We start from the raw sequence: 18692 nt of genomic DNA, 5'->3' as shown, positions 1-18692 counted from the left end.
CTACTTCATCATGTGAACAAACAGAAAAATGGAGGGCCAAAACTTTTCACTTCAAACCACGTGAAACATGCAAAGAAAAATGAGGAATGCATACCCATGTTTCTTTTCTTGTGTCAGGTGCATTTTCCACAAATATCACATGAGTAGCTGTCAAGTACAAAGTACCCACAACTGGTTTTTTAGAAGATACTCGATCTGCCAAGCGGACATTTTCAACCTAGGAAAATGTTTGAGGGAGAGAGTTACAAAGTAATACAAATGAGCAAGTCACAAAAACAAATGCTAAACAGGAAATCTCTTACTCCAAATAGAATTTTGGGAATTCCTTCCATGACAAACACTAAAGCATGCTCCTTAACGGGATCTCAGAATACAATTCTGTCCATCAAGATAAAAATTAACCAAAATTTCTTTATTACTTTGAATGCATCATAACAGATTTTGTACAACATAATAAGACTACCTTCTCTGTGTTTTTCATAGGTCAGCAACTTTGTTTCATTGCAATTACATAAATTTCTAATTTAGGCAGAAAATGTATGCATTAAATTCTGAGTTTACACAATTGTGTATAAATTATATACCATTAAAAAAAGAGAGGAATGGTCTCCTATGCATTTCTAAGTTGTAGAAATGGTCTTAATGTTGTTTGCTTCCATAGAGACCAGCAGAAAATACAAATACAAAAAGGTATCCAAAAAACACATATAAAGAAAACTTACCAATTTAAGAACCTCACATTCACTTGTAACAGCATCTTCTAATGAATGAAATTCTCACTGCTAAGCTAAAACTCAAACTGTAGAAGGGATTTTTGGAGACCATTTCTATCAAGTATTTATCTCTTCTAAGAACAGATTCACAGGATATGTATGGGGGTCATCCCAACATAAAATGTAATGGCACCAACAAGACAATCCTGACAGAGGAAGTGACTATTACAGACTCTAGCAGGATGGAGCACCCACAGGCAACAGGTGTACATCTCTGTAATGATCCTGGGTCACAACAATCCTGGTCCAAAGGGCTAACCACCCACAAGAAGATACTGGCTCCAACCTCATCCCATGAAGCAAAATGGTGATTTGCTTCTGTGAGAGGCTTAGGGGCCAGTGTGCCATATTTGCTCCATTCTGCAGTGTAACACAGAAGCTGTAGTCGTGCTGTAGTCTAAGAGCCTCACATTCTCTTCCGCTCCAGGATGGTCATGGGGAGCAGTAGACCCAGTGGCCTTTCTCTGGATATCAAGAACAAGCAGCGCCCAAGACACTATGTTCTCTTAACCTCTTAGAGCCAAAATCAACCTTCTAGAAATCTCTAGAGAATTACATCCCTCCTTCCAGTTCCCAGCGATCCAATGGGATACACACACATATACATATATACATTTATGTATATATATTAAATCTCTGAAGTCTTGAGAATGTCCACCTGTGCAAAGGTGTATTCATTTGACAACTGTGCCCCTCACTTGTCAGTTTAAGATTTTTTGAAAAGTATGAATGTTATATATTTTTCACCTGGTTGCCCATCATGCTGCCTCTCTTGTCTTCATGGTGATTATTTATTATGTAGTTATAAAAGGTCTTTACATAGTAAGCATAGTAATCTATGGCCTGAATTTTCTGTTTACTTTATAAATAAAACCCTGCTTACCAAACTATAATTTTTCAATAAAATTTCTGGAATGTACTGAGCTCTGAAAAGACAAGAATATTTTCTATAATATAGTTTCAAGTATTATTGTGCTATTTTCATTTAATTTCAGAGAAATAGGAAAACAAGAAAACACAGTGATAGTAGTCACTCATATGTTTTCTGTTTTTTAAGCAGCAGGTTTATTAAGCTGTATACCACACAATGCACCTATTCAAAGTGTAGGGTTCAATTAGCTTTGGTTTATATCCACTCCATTTTGCCACAATCATTTGAAAATATTTTCACAATTCCAAAAATAAACCCTGTACCTACTGCCAGTCGTCTCCCATTTTCCCATGAACCAAGCTAGCCCTAGAAAACCATCAATCTGCTTTCTAATTCTAAGGATTTGCCTACTGTCAACACTTAATATAAATGAAAATCACATAATATGTTATACCTTGTGAATGATTACTCTCACTACATTTTCAATCTATTTCAACCAAATCTCACAATTTTATAGCATGTATCAGTGCTTTGTTTCCGTGTATTGCCTCATAATAGTCACACGTACAGACCACATTTTTTTTATTCATTCATCAATCAATGGACATTAGGACTGTTTCCAGTATTTGCTTATACTAAACAATACTGCTGCTGACAACTTTTTTATTAGACTTATGATTTCATTCTCTTGAGTAGTTGCCTAGGAATAAAATCTCTGGGTGAACTGGAAAGGTTTTTGTTTAACCTTTTGGGGTACCCACATTCTTTTCCAAAGAAATATGTCTCAAGTTACATTCCTACCACCAATATATGGTGCCAATTCCTCCATATCTTTGCTAAATACTTTTTATGATCTCTCTCCTTACAGTCATTCTAGTTAAGTGTGATATGGTGCCTTACAGTTCTTGCTTTCATTTAACCTGATGGCAAACAACACTGAGCATCGTTTTACATGAACTAATCTATGAACTAACCAAGATATAATTATAGCAATTAAGGAGGACATTTCAAAGCAATCATCATTGGAAAAACAACTGGAAAAATACATGTCTAATTCTTCAGTAATACTTCTTCAGATAGGCAGATTTGCAGAGAGAAGGATCTTCTGTACACTGATTCACTCCCCAAAGCTTTCTACTTTTTTTCACTAAACCTTACTTTGATATCTACTTTTTACTGCTTATCTTCTCGCAGATTTCTTACACACTTCCAATCATTATCTGTTGGTAAAAGTGATTCTATATTTCTCTCATTTATAATAAAAGGAGACTTCAAAAGTTTAAAGTAGAACTAAAAATAGGTTTGTTTTGGTACAAAGTTATTAAAATTCATGCCTACTTTTTTCAAAGGATGCATGTTCCATGAACTTTTTCAATACTCACTCATATACATGAATGCAAAGTCATTTACATGAAAGCACTTACTTTTAATTCTATTTTCCATGAACTTTGAAAGGTATGCTTATTAGGAATTATGTTTTTGTCATTTTGAGATTAGATGGGCAGAGGGCTTTCTGCAAAGTAAGACTTTAGTTTTACCAATTTCATAACTTTTTTCTAATCTATTAATTTTTATGGTTTGGGGCAATAAATATATTAACTTGCTTTTCTTGTGTATATCATTTGCTTTTCTGTTTTTTTTTTTCTTTCCCTTCTAAATCCTCAGATCTGGTATTCAACTCATTAAATTTTCCAGCTTATTTTTTTTTTAAGAACGATTTAAACCATTTTACCAAGGATGTTTTAGGTTGCATCTGATGTTTTGTTGTAATATGCTTACTTCCCCTAGTTTCTACAGAATTTCTTAGACTCCAGAGTTTATTTATTTATTTATTTAATGATCTTACTTAGTTGATTAGGGTACAAAGGGTCAAGGTCTACTGGAAAGTGGGTAATACCATTGTTTCCACACTAATATCATTTTTTCCCCTGTATCTGGGATCAGGGGAGAAACAAAGGGAGAAGCTCCACCCAGCCTCCCACCCATCCCAGGTCCCCGATGTGAGGCATGCTCCAAGGGTCCTGCTTAAGCAGTTTTGATAGTTCAACAGTTACGAATCTCGCTGTTCCAATTGCAATGAAATCTATTCAGAATCCACTGGCTGACATAGTCTCTTCATGGTTGGGGTTCTGAGATCAGCAGTTCAGTTGGAGGGATTTCCAAATAAACTTCATCTGAGATGATCCCAAACCTGATTCTTATGTGAATTTGTCAGTACAGGGTATGGCACAGTCCATCGCCCCAATCAGCTTATGCACGTGCTGGTAGTTGCAATTGCTGGGTCAGTTCTGTTTCCAGCCCTTTCAGGCAAGCCAATGGGTGTTGTAGTACAGCTCAATCCTACCCACTTCATACTCAGTCCTCACGCAAGCCAGTGGGAGCTGCAGCCTAGTTGGAGTGACTCCCCATAACCCCCACCAGGCCTGTTCCCTACCCTGGTTCCCATGCATGTCAGTATGTACCGCTGGCTTGTTCAGTCTGTCCCACATCCCATTTAGCTCTGGTACTTATCAATGGGCATTGAAGCCTAGTTCAACCCAACCAACCTACTATCCAGCCCACACACATCCTGGAGGGATCCGCTCTGTCTAGCCACCCCTGCCTCTGTCCTGGCTTTCGTGCTCTCCAGTGGGAATGGTCACCCATGAGGGAGGTGCCCACTATCTCCCTACTAGGCCACTCCAACTTCTGGATTGTGCACTCTCCAGGTGGTTCTGGCATTTAACTTAACAGAATTGGCCCCCAATGCCAGCCTCTGCCAGTTGATGATGTGGCAAAGCCCAACCAACCCTCACCCACTCTAATTTTTGCTTACACCAATCAGAACAGTCAGCCCAATCTGGCCCCTCCCCAATCTAGCTCACATGAGGTCCACAGGTGTTGTAGCCCTGCCTGGTCTGCCCCTGTCCCAATTCATACTCTCCAGTGAGAGTGGTTGTCCAGCTAGAGAGCCCACATTCCCCTGCAAGCTTTGCCTCCTCCCCACTGGTTCTCACATGTGCTGTCTGGGCGCTGCAATCACATCTGGTACAGCTTACCTCACCTTGGCATTCCTTAATATGCACTGGTATGTGTTGCGGCTGAAACTGGCCTGACCCACACTCTATGCTGGTGCTTGAATTCGCCAGCGGTTGATGTGAATGGGTTCAGCCTGCTCTGCCCGCCACCTATGGCATATGTATGATGGTGGGTATCTTCCTCTCGCCTGGTCTGGGTTACTCCATATCGTGGTTCTTGCGCTCACCTGTAGTGGCTGTGTTCCAACAGAGGAGTTTCCCAAGTTCTTCATTCAGAACCTCTCCCTATGCCAGGTCTTGGACGTACTGGTGGTTCCATGGGCCAGCCCTCATTGCTGGCCTTCAATCCATTCAAGGTCTTGGTGTTGGCTGTTTCACCCCAAGCAAGGCTTGTCCATACCCAGATACTGTTCACACATGGCTCAGTAGGGGCAGAGACCCAGCCTAGTCCGTCCTACATCTACCCAAGTTCTCCAGAGCACCAGATTGTGAAGGCATCTAGCCCAGCTTGGTGCACCCAGCCCCAGTTCACATTTGTGCTTAGGGAGATTGCAGCCATATCCAGAAGAGAACACAACTCCCACTCCAGCCCCTGCACCCTCCCATGGGAATCCTAACCCAGCAAGGGTGTACTCTCACAGTTCCCCAACCAAGTCTATTCCCAGCCCTAGATTGCACGCGTGTCTGTGGGTGCTCTGACCCAGTTGGCTTAGCTCTTCACCTGTTTCAGCCTTTGCCTTCAATGCTGTGGCATAGTATCCCTGCCTCATGCAGACCAATTGGTGTGAGAGCCTAGGTCGGAATGACATGTGCTCCATCCTGATTTCTATTCTTTTTTGTGAGTTGAAGCTTGCTTGGCACTGCCCAGTCCGCCCCCTTCCAGTTGCAGCTCAGCCCACCCCACATCCTATTTTAGGATGCACCTTCGGGTAGTGCTGCCTTGACCTGCCCAGATTGCCATCGGTTCCTTTACCCATAAGTGATGGCAGGTGCCATGGTCACTCCTAGCTTAGCCCATTGCCACCCCAGCTCAGGAGCTAACCTGCGGGACTTGTATTTCCACAGGGTTGGGGCCACACTAACCCCACAGAGTTTGCTCCTGGACCAAGTTCTCCTGCATGCTGGTTAGTGTCTTGACCTGCCAAATGTAACCAGTCCACTATTCCACCACCCAGTCAAGTAATGGTACCTAGCCCTGCCAGACAGGCCCCCATCCATAGCTTTGGTGTGGATTGGTGTGTGGTCGTCAGTGATGCTCTATGCTAACAGCCCATGTCAAGATTCCTAATTTGGCTGGTGATTCAATCTGGCCCAAATAGATCTTATGGACACTCCGCTCCAAACCATCAGGTCTCAGTCTCCATGCTTGCCCAAAAGTTTCATGACCCTGTTACTGGGAATCATCCAGAATTCATCTCTTATGCACACTAAAGCTGGCCTTATTCATGCGTGTCCCTAGCAGCAATTTCATATCCTAAAAACCCCAGAGCTCGCTGCTGGGCAGCCAGCAGGCAGAGCCAGTGCACCAAAAGCTGCCCAAAGCCAAGGACTAAGTCACTGCCTTTCAGCAGTGGCTTTGGCCCGAGTCCCCAGCCTTGCATTCAACCTGGCAGGAGCACCCCCTCACAGCCACCACACTGTGTGGAGCTGCAAGCCGCCCCCAACCTCAAGGCCCGGACCCCTCCCAGACTGGTCCAGCCGCAAGGTCTTGGTGGCAGGGCAGAGCTAGGACTTTAATCCAGTTCCCAAGGTTCCCTCCAGACTCAAGAGTTTTTAAGAAGAGAATTTTAAAACTTCCATATGGACTTATCCCTGGTATGCAGGATGATTCAAAACTTGCAAATCAATATATCTGCTATATCACATTAACAAACTGAAGGAAAAAAATATATATAATTAACTCATTAGATACAGAGAAGGCATTTGATAAAATATAGCATCTTCTCATGATAAAAAAAAACTTTATAAAAGATTTACTTATTTTTATTAGAAAGGCAGATTTACAGAGAGAAGGAAAGACCAAGTGAAAGTTCTTCTGTCAACTGGTTCACTACCCAAGTGACTGCAATGGCCAGAGCTGAACCAATCCAAAGCCAGGACCAAAACCCAGGAGCTTCTTCTGGTTCTGTCACGTGGGGGCAGGGTCCCAAGGCTTTGAACCATCCTCTACTGCTTTTCCAGACCATAAGCAGAGGGCTGGAGAAGTGGAGCAGCCAGGACATAAATCAGTTTGTCATATGGGATCCCAGAAGTTGCAAGGAAAGGATTTAGCGACGGAGCCATCCCACAGGCCCCTCATGATAAAAACTCTAATCAAATTGAGTATAGAAGGAATACATCTCAAGACAACCAAGGCAAAATATAACAAAGCTATAGCCAGCATCCTATTGAGTGGGAAAAAGCTGGAAGCATATTCTCTAACTTCCCAAAACAGACAAGGATGATCATACTCATCATTATTATTCAATACAGTTCCAGAAGTTTTAGAAAAGCCATTAGACAAGAAATTAAAGGAATACCATTGGGAGATCCCAGTATCAGATGATCTAACCCTACCTACAAGAAAACCAAGAGACTCCACAGAGATTATTGGAACTCAGGAGAGATTGGTAAGTTGAAAGATAAAAAAAAATCAGTGGCTTTTATATACAAAAAATGCCACGGGCTAAGAAAACTTAGTAAGATCAGTGCCATTCACAATGATTATAAAAAATATAAATCCCTTCTAATAAACATATTAATGATGAAATACAAATGGGCAATAGATACATGCAACCATGTTCAGGATCACTAGCCATCAGGAAAACTCAAAATCCACAACAAGATTTCACATCACCATAGTTAAAATGGCTATCAATACTGCTGAGGATGTAGTAAAAAATGTATCCTAATCTGTTGGTAGGAATTTAACTATCTCAACCACCATGGAAAACAGCACTCAGATTTTTTTTTTAGAAATCTAAAAATAGTTTACTGTATGGCCCAGCCATTTCAAGGGGAACTTAGCCAAGAGCTTGATATAAGCAAAGGAAATGAAATCAACATATGAAAGAGCTATCTGAAATCCTATGTTTACAGTGGTTCAACTCACAATAGCTAAGAGAGGGAATGATCCTAGATGTCCATCAGCTAATAACTAGATAAAGAAACTATGGTACACATACATGATAGACTACCACTCAGCCATAAAAAGAACAAAATCCTACCTTTCACAACAAAATGGACGCAACCGGTGGCCACCATGCTTAGTGAAATAAGGCAACATACATAGTATAAAAAAATGTAATATAGATCAGTGAAATTGACATTTTGAGATCTGTTCTTTACAGCCCTGTCTATGGGAGAGATGAACAGTGACTCTTCTAGTTATTACTCACTTGAATTCTTTATTTAGTGGAGGGTTAATCTTGTAGTTACAAAGAACACTCAAAGTCTTTGAAAAAAAGAAACTAGAAGAAATGTAAAAACAGGAGGAAGGATAGGTATGAGTGAGTGAGGGAAGGAGTGCAAGGGAGAATGGAAAGAATAATTCTGTTGTTAAAATCGCATACGTGAAACACATGAAATGTGCTCCCTTAGAAATAAAAGTTCTTACAAGGCTGAATTATATTTAAGCCTTTGTTTTAAAATTAATTATTTAAAAAAGGTATTATGGAAGAAAGTTGTGAAAGAAGAAAAATAGGAGCATATACTATTTGTAGAACACTTTTTGGGGAGGGAACTTACTTGTATTCTGAAGTGTACCTTGCTAAATGAAATAGAAGTGTCCTGGCAACATGTTAGTTAACATCTAAAAAAGAAGTGAGGAAAGCTACACTAACGTGTAGAAAGCCTGAGTGAATACAATAAGGTACATGGATATTCTTTTATTGAAACACTTAATGGGATGTTTTTCCATGTCTTTTTGTTAACTTTGGATGCTGCTACAGGAAAATCACATTTCCAAGATTGGCAACAGTTCTTACAGGCCCCACAGCTGTCAAAAGCAATTTTGAGGATACAGAGCTGGAGGTTGGGGGTGGGAAGGAATAAAAGCACAATGAGAGAATTTCCCAGAAATGTACATCAGCCAAAGAAATGAGTAAAACATGAAGATGCCATTATTGGAGAAACACTGTTTAGACAGTGTGGTTCCTGAGCCCACTCATGGTTTGTATTAAGACAGAACAATCTAATACCCAATAATCATGATTTGGGCATCATTTTAAAGAACCACAGGTTCAAAACTCTGCCCCTTTGCTTAACTAACTTAATTCCATCTTCTATACACATATGAGTAAACTTCAAAAAGTTCTTGGGAAATAAATCAAAATGTCATGCTGGTGTAAAAAACTGGAATCTGCAGTTTTTTTCATAATGAACACTGTCCATAAAGTGTGAAAAGTTCTCTTCCATAATAAACTACATAGTGATAAGAACTCTTTCATACTTACAGAGATAAGAAGTGGAACTACCCCTTCTTGAGACAGCTGTTGCAATTCTTTTATTTTTTTAATTTAAAAAGATTTATTTATTTATTTTTTTAATGGGAAAGGCGGATATACAGAGAGGAAAGACAGAGAGGAAGACCTTCCCTGATGATTCACTCCCCAAGTGAGCGCTACGGCCGATGCTATGCCGATCCAAAGCCAGGAGCCTCTTCCGAGTCTCCCGCGGGAGTGCAGGGGACCATCCTGCTTTCCCAGGCCACAAGCAGGGAGCTGGAAGGGAAGTCGGGATTAGAACCGACACCCATATGCACCCGGGGGTGCAATGCGAGGACCTTAACCACTGCGCCACCCAAGCTGCAGGGCCCAAGCTGTTGCAATTCTTTTGCATGCTCCTGGAAACACTTTAAGATACACTAAGTACTGGTGCTTTAAAAATAACATTTAATGCACTCAAAAGATACTGTGACATTCTAAACAGTCCTAGATACATCTTTTTCACATTCCTAACATTTTAAAAAATGGGATAGATTTTATAAGTACTATGGTCAGAGGTTCTTATGTCATTTAATGTTATTTTTTTTGTGTGGGGCATAAAATCTTGGTGCTTTTTATTGCCACAGTTGTCATAGACTTGTCACAATGCAGTAAATGTGCAGTCTCAAGCACAAATGTGCTATTTCAGGCATACAGCATAGAAGGCATATGTGGAAATCCAATGCTGAAGGTCTCATAGAAGAAAGGAGCCAGACAAGTATCACAGGAAGGAATGGCCAGCCATGCAGGAGGCAAACAGTTTTCAAAGACAGAGTGTTTATAGCAACTCCACTAGGAGACCAAGCTACGCAAGCACTGTGAGTGGCCACCGGATTCATCGACACACTGATCCAGATAACCTAAACAAGAACAGGGCTGAGAGCCATGAGACTGGAAGCCACAGAAACTCACACACTCTCAAGACCTAATGATGACACTCTGTGGACAGGCCAGACAAGCGCCATGCCAAGACATTATACAGAAGGAAGCCACACATGTTGCTAGCCAGAGCATTCACACTGGTTATGCACATGGCAAACAAAACGAAAATACCACAAGCTGTGTGTGAAAACACATTTTAAAGAATTTCAAAATTGAGATAAGTAGGAATCTTCGGGTAAGGATTTGTCATTGCTGGGAGTTTTCTCTCCCATTTTTAAAACAAATCTCTTAAAAAACTGAAAATATGTATTCAATGTCTTATAAATTCAAAAAGTTAGAAAGAAGGGACGTACTCCTAGAAACATAACCTGAACACAGTTAAACTTTCAGTGAATTTTAGAAAATAGCTTATGTATTTTAAAGTGTTTTTAATCTTTATTAAATATTGAAGTGTCAGAGTAAATAATTTCCAGAGATGCAGTTGGTGAATCTATTCTAATCTGCCTGAAGTCATCTGCTTCACCATAGTATCAACCCTTCCTCGCCAGGATCATCAGCACAGCAGCTATATACTGAGATATCTTGGCTTGAAGGAACATTGTGTAATTAAAGAGGCATATTCCATGGACAACTGTTATGGAGGAGACATGCATGTATGGATGGTGAAAGAACCCACAATCAACCAATTCCGAAAATTGTGCTACAGGTGATATGAAAATACATGTTTCCAGACAGAGCTTTGGATTTCCTAGGGGAAGAAAATGGAAGTGTTTGGAGCTTATGGATCAGGCCTATCCAACTGTCACTTGGTTTATGTAAAAATGACCAAACTAGAGGTCAGCACTACAGCATAACGGCTGAAGCCACAAAGTGCAGTGCCAGCATCTCACTTGAGTACTAGTTCATGTCTCAGCTGCTCTTGTGATCCAGTATTCTGCTAATGTGCCTAGGAAAGCAGTGGGAGATGGCCCAAGCACTTGCGCCCCTGGATCCACTTGCAACACACCCAGACGAATTTTCTCCTTCTCTGTCTCTCACTCTCTCACTCTCTCTCTCTCTCATTCTCTCATTCTTTCTCTTCCCTCCTCCCCCTTCTTCCCTTCCTCTCTCTGGCTCTCTTTCCCTCTTCCTTTCTGTAATTCTGCCTTTCAATAATCCCTTTTAAGAATTACCAAAATAACAACCAATAATACACAAAAATGTTTTTATCCTCACTCCATGCCACACTCTGTGCCGTCACCTTGCATATCTGACCTCAAAGAATCCCCAGAGTAATCATGCACATTGGGTTCCTACAGAAGTCCCACTGTATGGTCTGTACAGGACTTGACAAATCTGCCCAGGTCATCCAGGGACTAGGTGGTGAGGCTTACCCTGGAGCTAAGGTCTTTCTGATTCAAAACTCAAGTCCATCATTTACCATGGCTATGGTCACTTGTGCAGGCCTTTGAAGTTATTCTGCTATTCAAGTTTATTTTGTCTGGGATAATCAGTTATTTTAAGCCATCTTCTATGTAAAAGAAGTATTTGAAAAGGGAATATCCCAAGATGAAAGCAAACTGTAAAACACTATTTGCTAATCAATATGAGCATATTCTTTGAGATAAGTCTAAAGGCAGAAGGCTTAGGAATGAGATGCAAGAGTCCAGATGCTGGCCAGAAAAGACTTTCAGGATTCTCAGATTTTAAAAAGGAGAACACATTAAACATGTCATTTGATTCAGCAAAATGCCTCTGTACAGCACTGAGTTAAGTTCTGAAAAGGAAACCAAAAGGGTGAATAAGGCAAAATCTTAGTCTAAGTCTCAAGAAACAAGAATCAGTGGAAAAGACTATATACCCCAGGTCAATGGCCTTCTTATTCTTATCCCTCTACTGTTGGGGTTAGACTGAGGTGGGGGAAAGAACATCTTGTCAGCTTTTGTAGCCCAAGGTTAGAAAACCTTAGTCAAAAGACCAGTTGGTTACAGCACTGACAGGTCTGACACAGGACACCCCTGCTGCACCTGTAGTCCTGCGGGGTCCTTGCCAAGCTGCCAGCCAGTACATCAGACTGCAATCACTGAGCAACATGGCCTCTCTTCAGTGCTGCCCTGTTGCACTGTCTTCCTAATTTTAATCTTCATGCGATGTAGGCCTTGAACTGTCCACCTTGCAATCAAACATTGGCCTGCTAAAGAGTTTGAGTTCCTGGACTGAGGTGACACTGAAGCAAGCAGAGCTGCTCCACAGGACCGGAATCCAAAGTGCAGGGTAGAGTTATCATTAACAGAATAGGAGTAGCAGAGAAACCGAGGCCCCAGCCATGAACTTTTCTTGGGCCAAAGATTGAGTTGGCACTCCCACAGAAGGCAGGTTGAAGGTCACTGTCAATCACTTAGGGTAAAGAGATCCAGAGATCGTTGAACAGGGAGAAATCAAAATGTCTGTGGCAGCCAAAAGCTAAGACAAGTTTATGTTCTAATCTAAGAAAAGCAGTTAGATAAATAGTTTGTCATGCTAAATTTGGTATCATGATATTTTCTAACTTTGCCAGCACGCACGCACACACACATACACACCATACACACCACACGACCTGTAAGTTAGGAGGCCTGGGCAGTGGTTCTGATTTTAAAACTAAGTAGAATGCAGGTAATAGAATCAACACCATCGTAGTGACATCTGAGAATATAAAGGATCGAAAGGGTCTTTAACATCTCCCTCATCCTGGCAAGCTGTAGTTTTGACTGGCTGGTACCTTAATAGGACACAAAATAGCAACTGTGAAAATCCACACAATGACTCAACATGCTATTCTCCAGAAAGCCAATACTCACTAACGTGACCAACAAAGCTCCAGTGATACACCAAGCAAAGGAAGCACCCATGGCAGACCACACGCCTCTCAAGGCCAAGCTCACGCGCCCTGGGGATGCCAGGAGAGGCTCATACCTGACCCTTAGCTATTCATGTGGGATGCAGGTTGGCATGCCCATGTCCTATACTGGAGTTTGTGGTCCAGCTCCTCTCTCATTTCTAGTTTCCTGTTGATGTGCATTCTGAGAGACAGCAGGTGATGGCTCAGGCAGTTGGGTCCCCAGCACCTGTGGGGAGCCCTGGATTGAGTTCCTGGCTCCCGACTTTGGACTGACCCAAGCTTGACTACTGTGGACATCAGGAGAATGGACCAGCAGATGATAATGCTGCTCTTTCTTAAATATATAAAAATAATTTAAAATAAATTAATAAAGCCATTTGATAGACTTTTTTGGGCAAAAAACATAAAACATTACTTGAAATGCATACTTATGTTAGAAATGCCAGCCTGCTTTCTGAAAATACAGTATTTAAATACTCATCTATATATCCAGACTTGTTTTGGTGATCTTCATAGCTGATATTCAGGCTATAGTGGCATGTAGATCGATCTGTTACTTACTGCCCACCTGGTCAGATCGGACCTGAGTGGCAGGGGTGACTCATGTAGACACTAAGCTTAAGAGGATTACAATTGGGGCAGAAACCAATTTTCGTAAAATGCTCTTCAGTTGCTAGCAGAACACACAAAAAATGTGAAAGTATAAAAATGCTAAAGTGTGCAATCACATAAGCAGTGTAAATTACAGGATAGTGTCAACAGCTGTTATCATGCAGTCATTAGCACAGTGACCAGCAAAAAGCAGGTAGCCATCCCAGCTGTGGCTCTAAGGAGAACTCACACCCTGCACTTGGGCCAGCTGTGAGAACAGATATGAGAGGTTGCTCTGAATCCTGAATCCAGCAGCTTTTCCTGAAGGACTACCCACTGCTGAGGAGAGGCGGGAGTCTGGGTGCCGATGACACTGAGGGCAGTGCCCACTCCTTCATTCCTCACTGAACTAACTGCTGGTGCCAACCTGCAGCAACCCAAGACTGATGGTTCAGAGAGGCTGATGGCAAAGAGAGCAGCAGAACAGGGACAGCTGCCTTCCAACACTTCCCTCAAGCAGAGAGGGCAGAAGGAGGAAGTGTGTTGATACCAATAGCATTAACACTTGTACCACTCACTGGGCAACTACCGATCATCAGAGATGGTAGGCATTGCTGTCCACATGCTACTTCTAATCCTACTTGAGAGAAGACACAGGGACCTCAGCTTAGAAACCATGAAACAGAAGCATGTGAAGAGCCAATCAGTTGCATCAGGTTTCACACCTAAAACAAGATAGAGCTGGCTTTCAAACCCAGTAAGAGGATCCAGTAAAATTCAAACGTCTATCCTCCATTTTCCCAGTTATCTCCATTCAAAAGCAAAATATTTAACACTAAGCAACGGTTCCACTAAAAGACTGATGATCTGCTGCCGGGCAGCTTGGCCTGGCCATTTTAACCCCTGCCACCTCACTTGGTCTTGCCTGGAAGAGCAGACCCCAAGGGTCAACTAGAGAAGCCTAGCCTCCCTGCAGGCCCCAGGATGACCTGGGGAGTTTCAAGGTATGCACCCTCATATTTCACATCACAAGCAGCAATGGCCTCTGGCACTTTGGAACAACACTATGCAGCGGCTAGCATTAATCATAGAAAGAGTCATCTGATTAGAGACTCAGAACGGTTTTATTCACAACAGGTGTCTGTATCCTAACTGCTGAGTAGGATGCTTTCAGTTAGACTCTGGAGCTGTGTTGTGCTTCTTGCTCCACCAAATGTTCTCCCATGACTGTGACAGCCTTTCTTTACTCTTTGTGGGAGCAGCATTAAGTAAAGCAAGGGCAAGAAAGTTGGGCTTCCCAAGCACAGCTAACAAAGTGCTCTAGCAGAGGGAAAACTAGAGCAGCAACAAAGTCTTCAGATCATCTAGACTTGTAATCCCTCATAATTACAGAAAATTGGCATTTAATTTTCCCAACTTCAAAAGACATTTTGTTTCCTACTTAGAAAAGTGTCTTAAACAGAAGTCCTCATATATTTTCTCATCCAGTGTTAGTAAAGAAATCAACTACAGCAGTCCCAAAAGGAGGATTTAAATGGCACAAAACCATAGAGCCAACTAAAATCTTTTCCCAGGACTATTTTATTGAGAGGTCAGAGACTTGAGAAGAATTTCGGAAAGAACAAAAATCACAGAGCATCATCCAAGAACATGACATGTGACCAGAAAGAAAGATTTCTGCCCTTCATCAAGCACATAAAACCCTTTAGAATAACATACTGAAGATGCTAATACGATGCACATGGGGGCTGTGTATTAAAAGTACTCCATTTTCAAGTTGCCAAAAAGAATGAACTTGGGGCTTGGCACCATGGCTCAATGGGCTAATTCTCCACCTTCAAGTGCCAGCATTCCATATGGGGGACCAGTTTGTATCCTGGCTGCTCCACTTCCAATCCAGTTGTCTGCTTATGGCCTGGGAAGGCAGCAGAGAATGGCCCAAAGCATTGGTACCCTGCACCTGTGTGGGAAACCCTGGCTTTGGACCACTTTAGCTCCAGCCATTGCAGCCACATGTGGAGCGAACTAGCCAATGGAAGACATTTCTCTTTCTTCCTCTCCTAAGTTTGCCTTTCCAATAAAAATAAATGAATCTTTAAGAAAATAATAATGAACTCTTCTAAGAATGTAACCTGCTACAAACTTAAGTTTTCAAGAGTATGCTTTAGGTAGGCAGATACAATTTAAAAACAAAAACAAACCAAACAAAAAAAAAAAAACCCAACAAAAACCAGGTTACTATGAAATAACCCTATGAATATTAACTTTCATGCTTCAGAAGAAGCTCTTCAATCAATCAACAATGTCATTAACTTCCTGCATGTCCGCTGTAAGCCTCTTGTATCAAGAGGTTTCTAACTACCACCCTGACACCAGATTATCTGACTTCAAAAGGTTACAAATTTGTAAACACAACAGACTTACATCTCAACTTCACATATGTTCGGTGAAAAGGGGTTTTCTTGGCCTATATGTCATCAAAGGTCAGTGGTAGGGCTAGCCTCAGACACAAGCTCCCCAGCTCTCTGCTCCACAGTACCCCAACAGTACAAACCTTCTCCCCTACCACATTCACAACAAGTAGAGAAAGTGCCTGCTTTGCTCCAGGCAGCCCAGGAACAGTTTCACTGCACTTCACTGGATCACACACTTATCCTTAAACCAACTGGTATGGTCAGTGTGGAATGATAGGACTTTGTGGCCATGACACAGCACAGCAAATATACCGGAGCCTGCAGCAGATATGATCCTTCAGAGGCACTGATGAAGAGTGCATGATGGGGGGCCCGGCACGGTGGCGCAGTGGTTAAGGTCCTCGCCTTGCACGCCCGGGATCCTATACGGGCGCCGGTTCTATCCTGGCAGCCCCGCTTCCCATCCAGCTCCCTGCTTGTGGCCCGGGAAAGCAGTCGAGGACAGCCCATGGCTTTGGGACCCTGCACCCGCGTGGGAAACCCGGAAGAGTCTCCTGGCTTTGGATCGGCATAGCATTGGCCGTTGCAGCTCACTTGGGGAGTGAATCATCGGGGAAGATACTCCTCTCTGTCTCTCCTCTCTGTATATCTGCCTTTCCAATAATAAAAAATAATAAATAAATCTTTTAAAAAAAAAAAGAGTGCATGATGGGATACTCCCACAGAGTTGTCCCACAACTCGCTTTCATCAGCTCATTCTCTACTGGGAACCCCATGACTCCCCACTGCTACTCTTGGGGCTCCACTTGATCACAGGTGGTCCTTTCTTTCCCAGAACAGTCTCCAGTATCCTAGGACAGATTCCTGAAAGGTACATGTGAACTGACAGGGCAGTATCTACCCTTATGGAAATAATCCTTTATGGTCTGACTTCCTCAATCATCTATTTGCTATTGTAAAGCCCACATTTTCAACCTTGGCTTCGCAAGCATTAACTTCTCTATGGACACAGCCAGATTCTATCATATCAACTGCAGTATGAGGGTTCAAATCGTGAAAGTCTAAGACCCACTAACAGTGACCAGCACTTTGACATAGCAAATTAAGTCACTGCCTGCATTGCGGGCATCCAATATGGGTACCGTTCAAGTCCTGGCTGCTTCACTTCCGATCCAGCTTTGAGCTAATGTATTAGGGAAAGCAGTGGAAGCTGGACCAAGTGCTGGGGCCCTCGTACACTTGTGAGAAACCCAGAAGCAGCACAGGCTCCCAAGTTTGGACTACCACAGCCCTGGTTTCTGCAGCTACTTGTAGAGCAAAACAGCAGGTGGAAGACCTCTCCCAGTGTTTCTTCTTTGTCACTCTGCCTTTCAGATAGATGGATGGATGGACGGATGGATGGATGGATGGATAGATTAGATATTTAAAAGAGAGAGCATGTGAAAGAGAGAGAAAAAGAGAGAGAGAAATTTATTAGTGCGACTCAGGGATAGATACTGGTAGCAAAGTCCATTTTCGTAATCTTGATGTTGCTTTCAAAAGCTCCAGTGATACACCAAGCAAAGGAAGCACCCATGGCAGACCACACGCCTCTCAAGACCAAGCTCATGCGCCCTGGGGATGCCAGGAGAGGGTCATACCTGACCCTTAACTATTCATTTGGGATGCAGGTTCCAGGCTGGGTCCATCTCCATGCTCAGAGCTCTGATTCCAGCCACCATGTATATGCGGAGAGCTGTCCCCAGGCCTGCCTGAGCTCCAGAGGCTGCTCCCTTCCTGGTGAGTACACGGAGAGGGGAAATCCGGAGAACAGGGTAGGCCTGGGCCCCACCCACCGCCAACATCATGTGGTGGAGAGGATTGAAGAGGGCAACCTTGGGGCCTGGAGGTTAAAACTGCAGGTTCCAGCTCGGGTCCATTTCCACGCTCAGAGCTCTGATTCCAGCCACCGTGCACACGTGGTAAGCTGTCCCTGAGCAGCCAGTATGCCGTTTGGCACCAGGTTCCATCTGCTGGCCGCCCAGTGGTGAGCTCTGGGGTTTTGGGGCTATGAATTGCTGCCTAGGTACCTCCGTGCTCAGCCCACTGTGCTTCTGGGCTGTGAATCAATCTTGAAGATGTCCAACGACAGCGTAACTTTTACTCTGAAGGTAAGCGAGGGTACTGAGACCTGGTAGTTTGGAGGAGAGGGACCAGATGATCTTCATGGGTCAGACTGAAATAGTAGCCTCCTTTGAGTCCTGCGTAGAATTGTTATCACCAAACAATGATGACCACCGTACACCAGTCCATGCAAAAGCTAAAGCCGGGGGCTAGCAGGATCAGATCCTAACACCTGACAGATGATGGATCAGGAGACGGGTCACATTAGACAGGGCCATGACATTAACTAGCTTACTAGAGAACCATCTCCAGGGGTAGATTCTGTGGGGAATGTGTAGGCCAAACCCTGTGGAAATTCTAGCCCCACTGGTTAGCTCAAGAGTTGGGGTGGTGATGGGCTAAGCTAGGTGTGACCAAGGAGCCTGCCATTAATCACGGGTAAAGGAACCAGCCATTGTCTGGAGTGGTCACGGCAGCAGCACCCGAATGTGCATCCTGAATAGGGTATGGGGTGGGCCTAGCTGCAACGTTTACCAGCTCATACAAGGCCAAATGGAAGGTCAGACTATGCCCCTGGCATGTATGACAACTGGGTCTGGGAGTGGGTCAAGTGGAAGAACTTGGGAAATTCCCATTGTGGGTCATAGCTCGTGCTGGTGAACACATGGTCCAGGCCAGGGAAAGGTACCCACCAGCATACATTTGGCACAATTCAGGG

At 43.0% G+C, this 18692-nt stretch overlaps 1 protein-coding gene across 1 annotated transcript in view; it reads right to left on the bottom strand.

The window, feature by feature from the left end:
- The window catches only part of MTMR7 (myotubularin related protein 7), a 104812-nt gene that overhangs the window by 64627 nt on the left and 21493 nt on the right, over nt 1-18692 (bottom strand). Inside the window, exon 2 of the mRNA XM_040965899.1 lies at nt 95-217. Coding sequence (XP_040821833.1) covers nt 95-217 — 123 coding nt within the window. The remainder of the gene's footprint in view (nt 1-94; nt 218-18692) is intronic.

The sequence above is a fragment of the Ochotona curzoniae genome, unplaced genomic scaffold (assembly GCF_017591425.1).
Source record: "Ochotona curzoniae isolate NIBS_2020 unplaced genomic scaffold, NIBS_Ocur_1.0 scaffold_4505, whole genome shotgun sequence".
Classification (NCBI taxonomy): Eukaryota; Metazoa; Chordata; class Mammalia; order Lagomorpha; family Ochotonidae; genus Ochotona; species Ochotona curzoniae.
The sequence above is the reverse complement of the archived record's forward strand: the minus strand, read 5'-3'. Positions and strand labels throughout refer to the sequence as shown.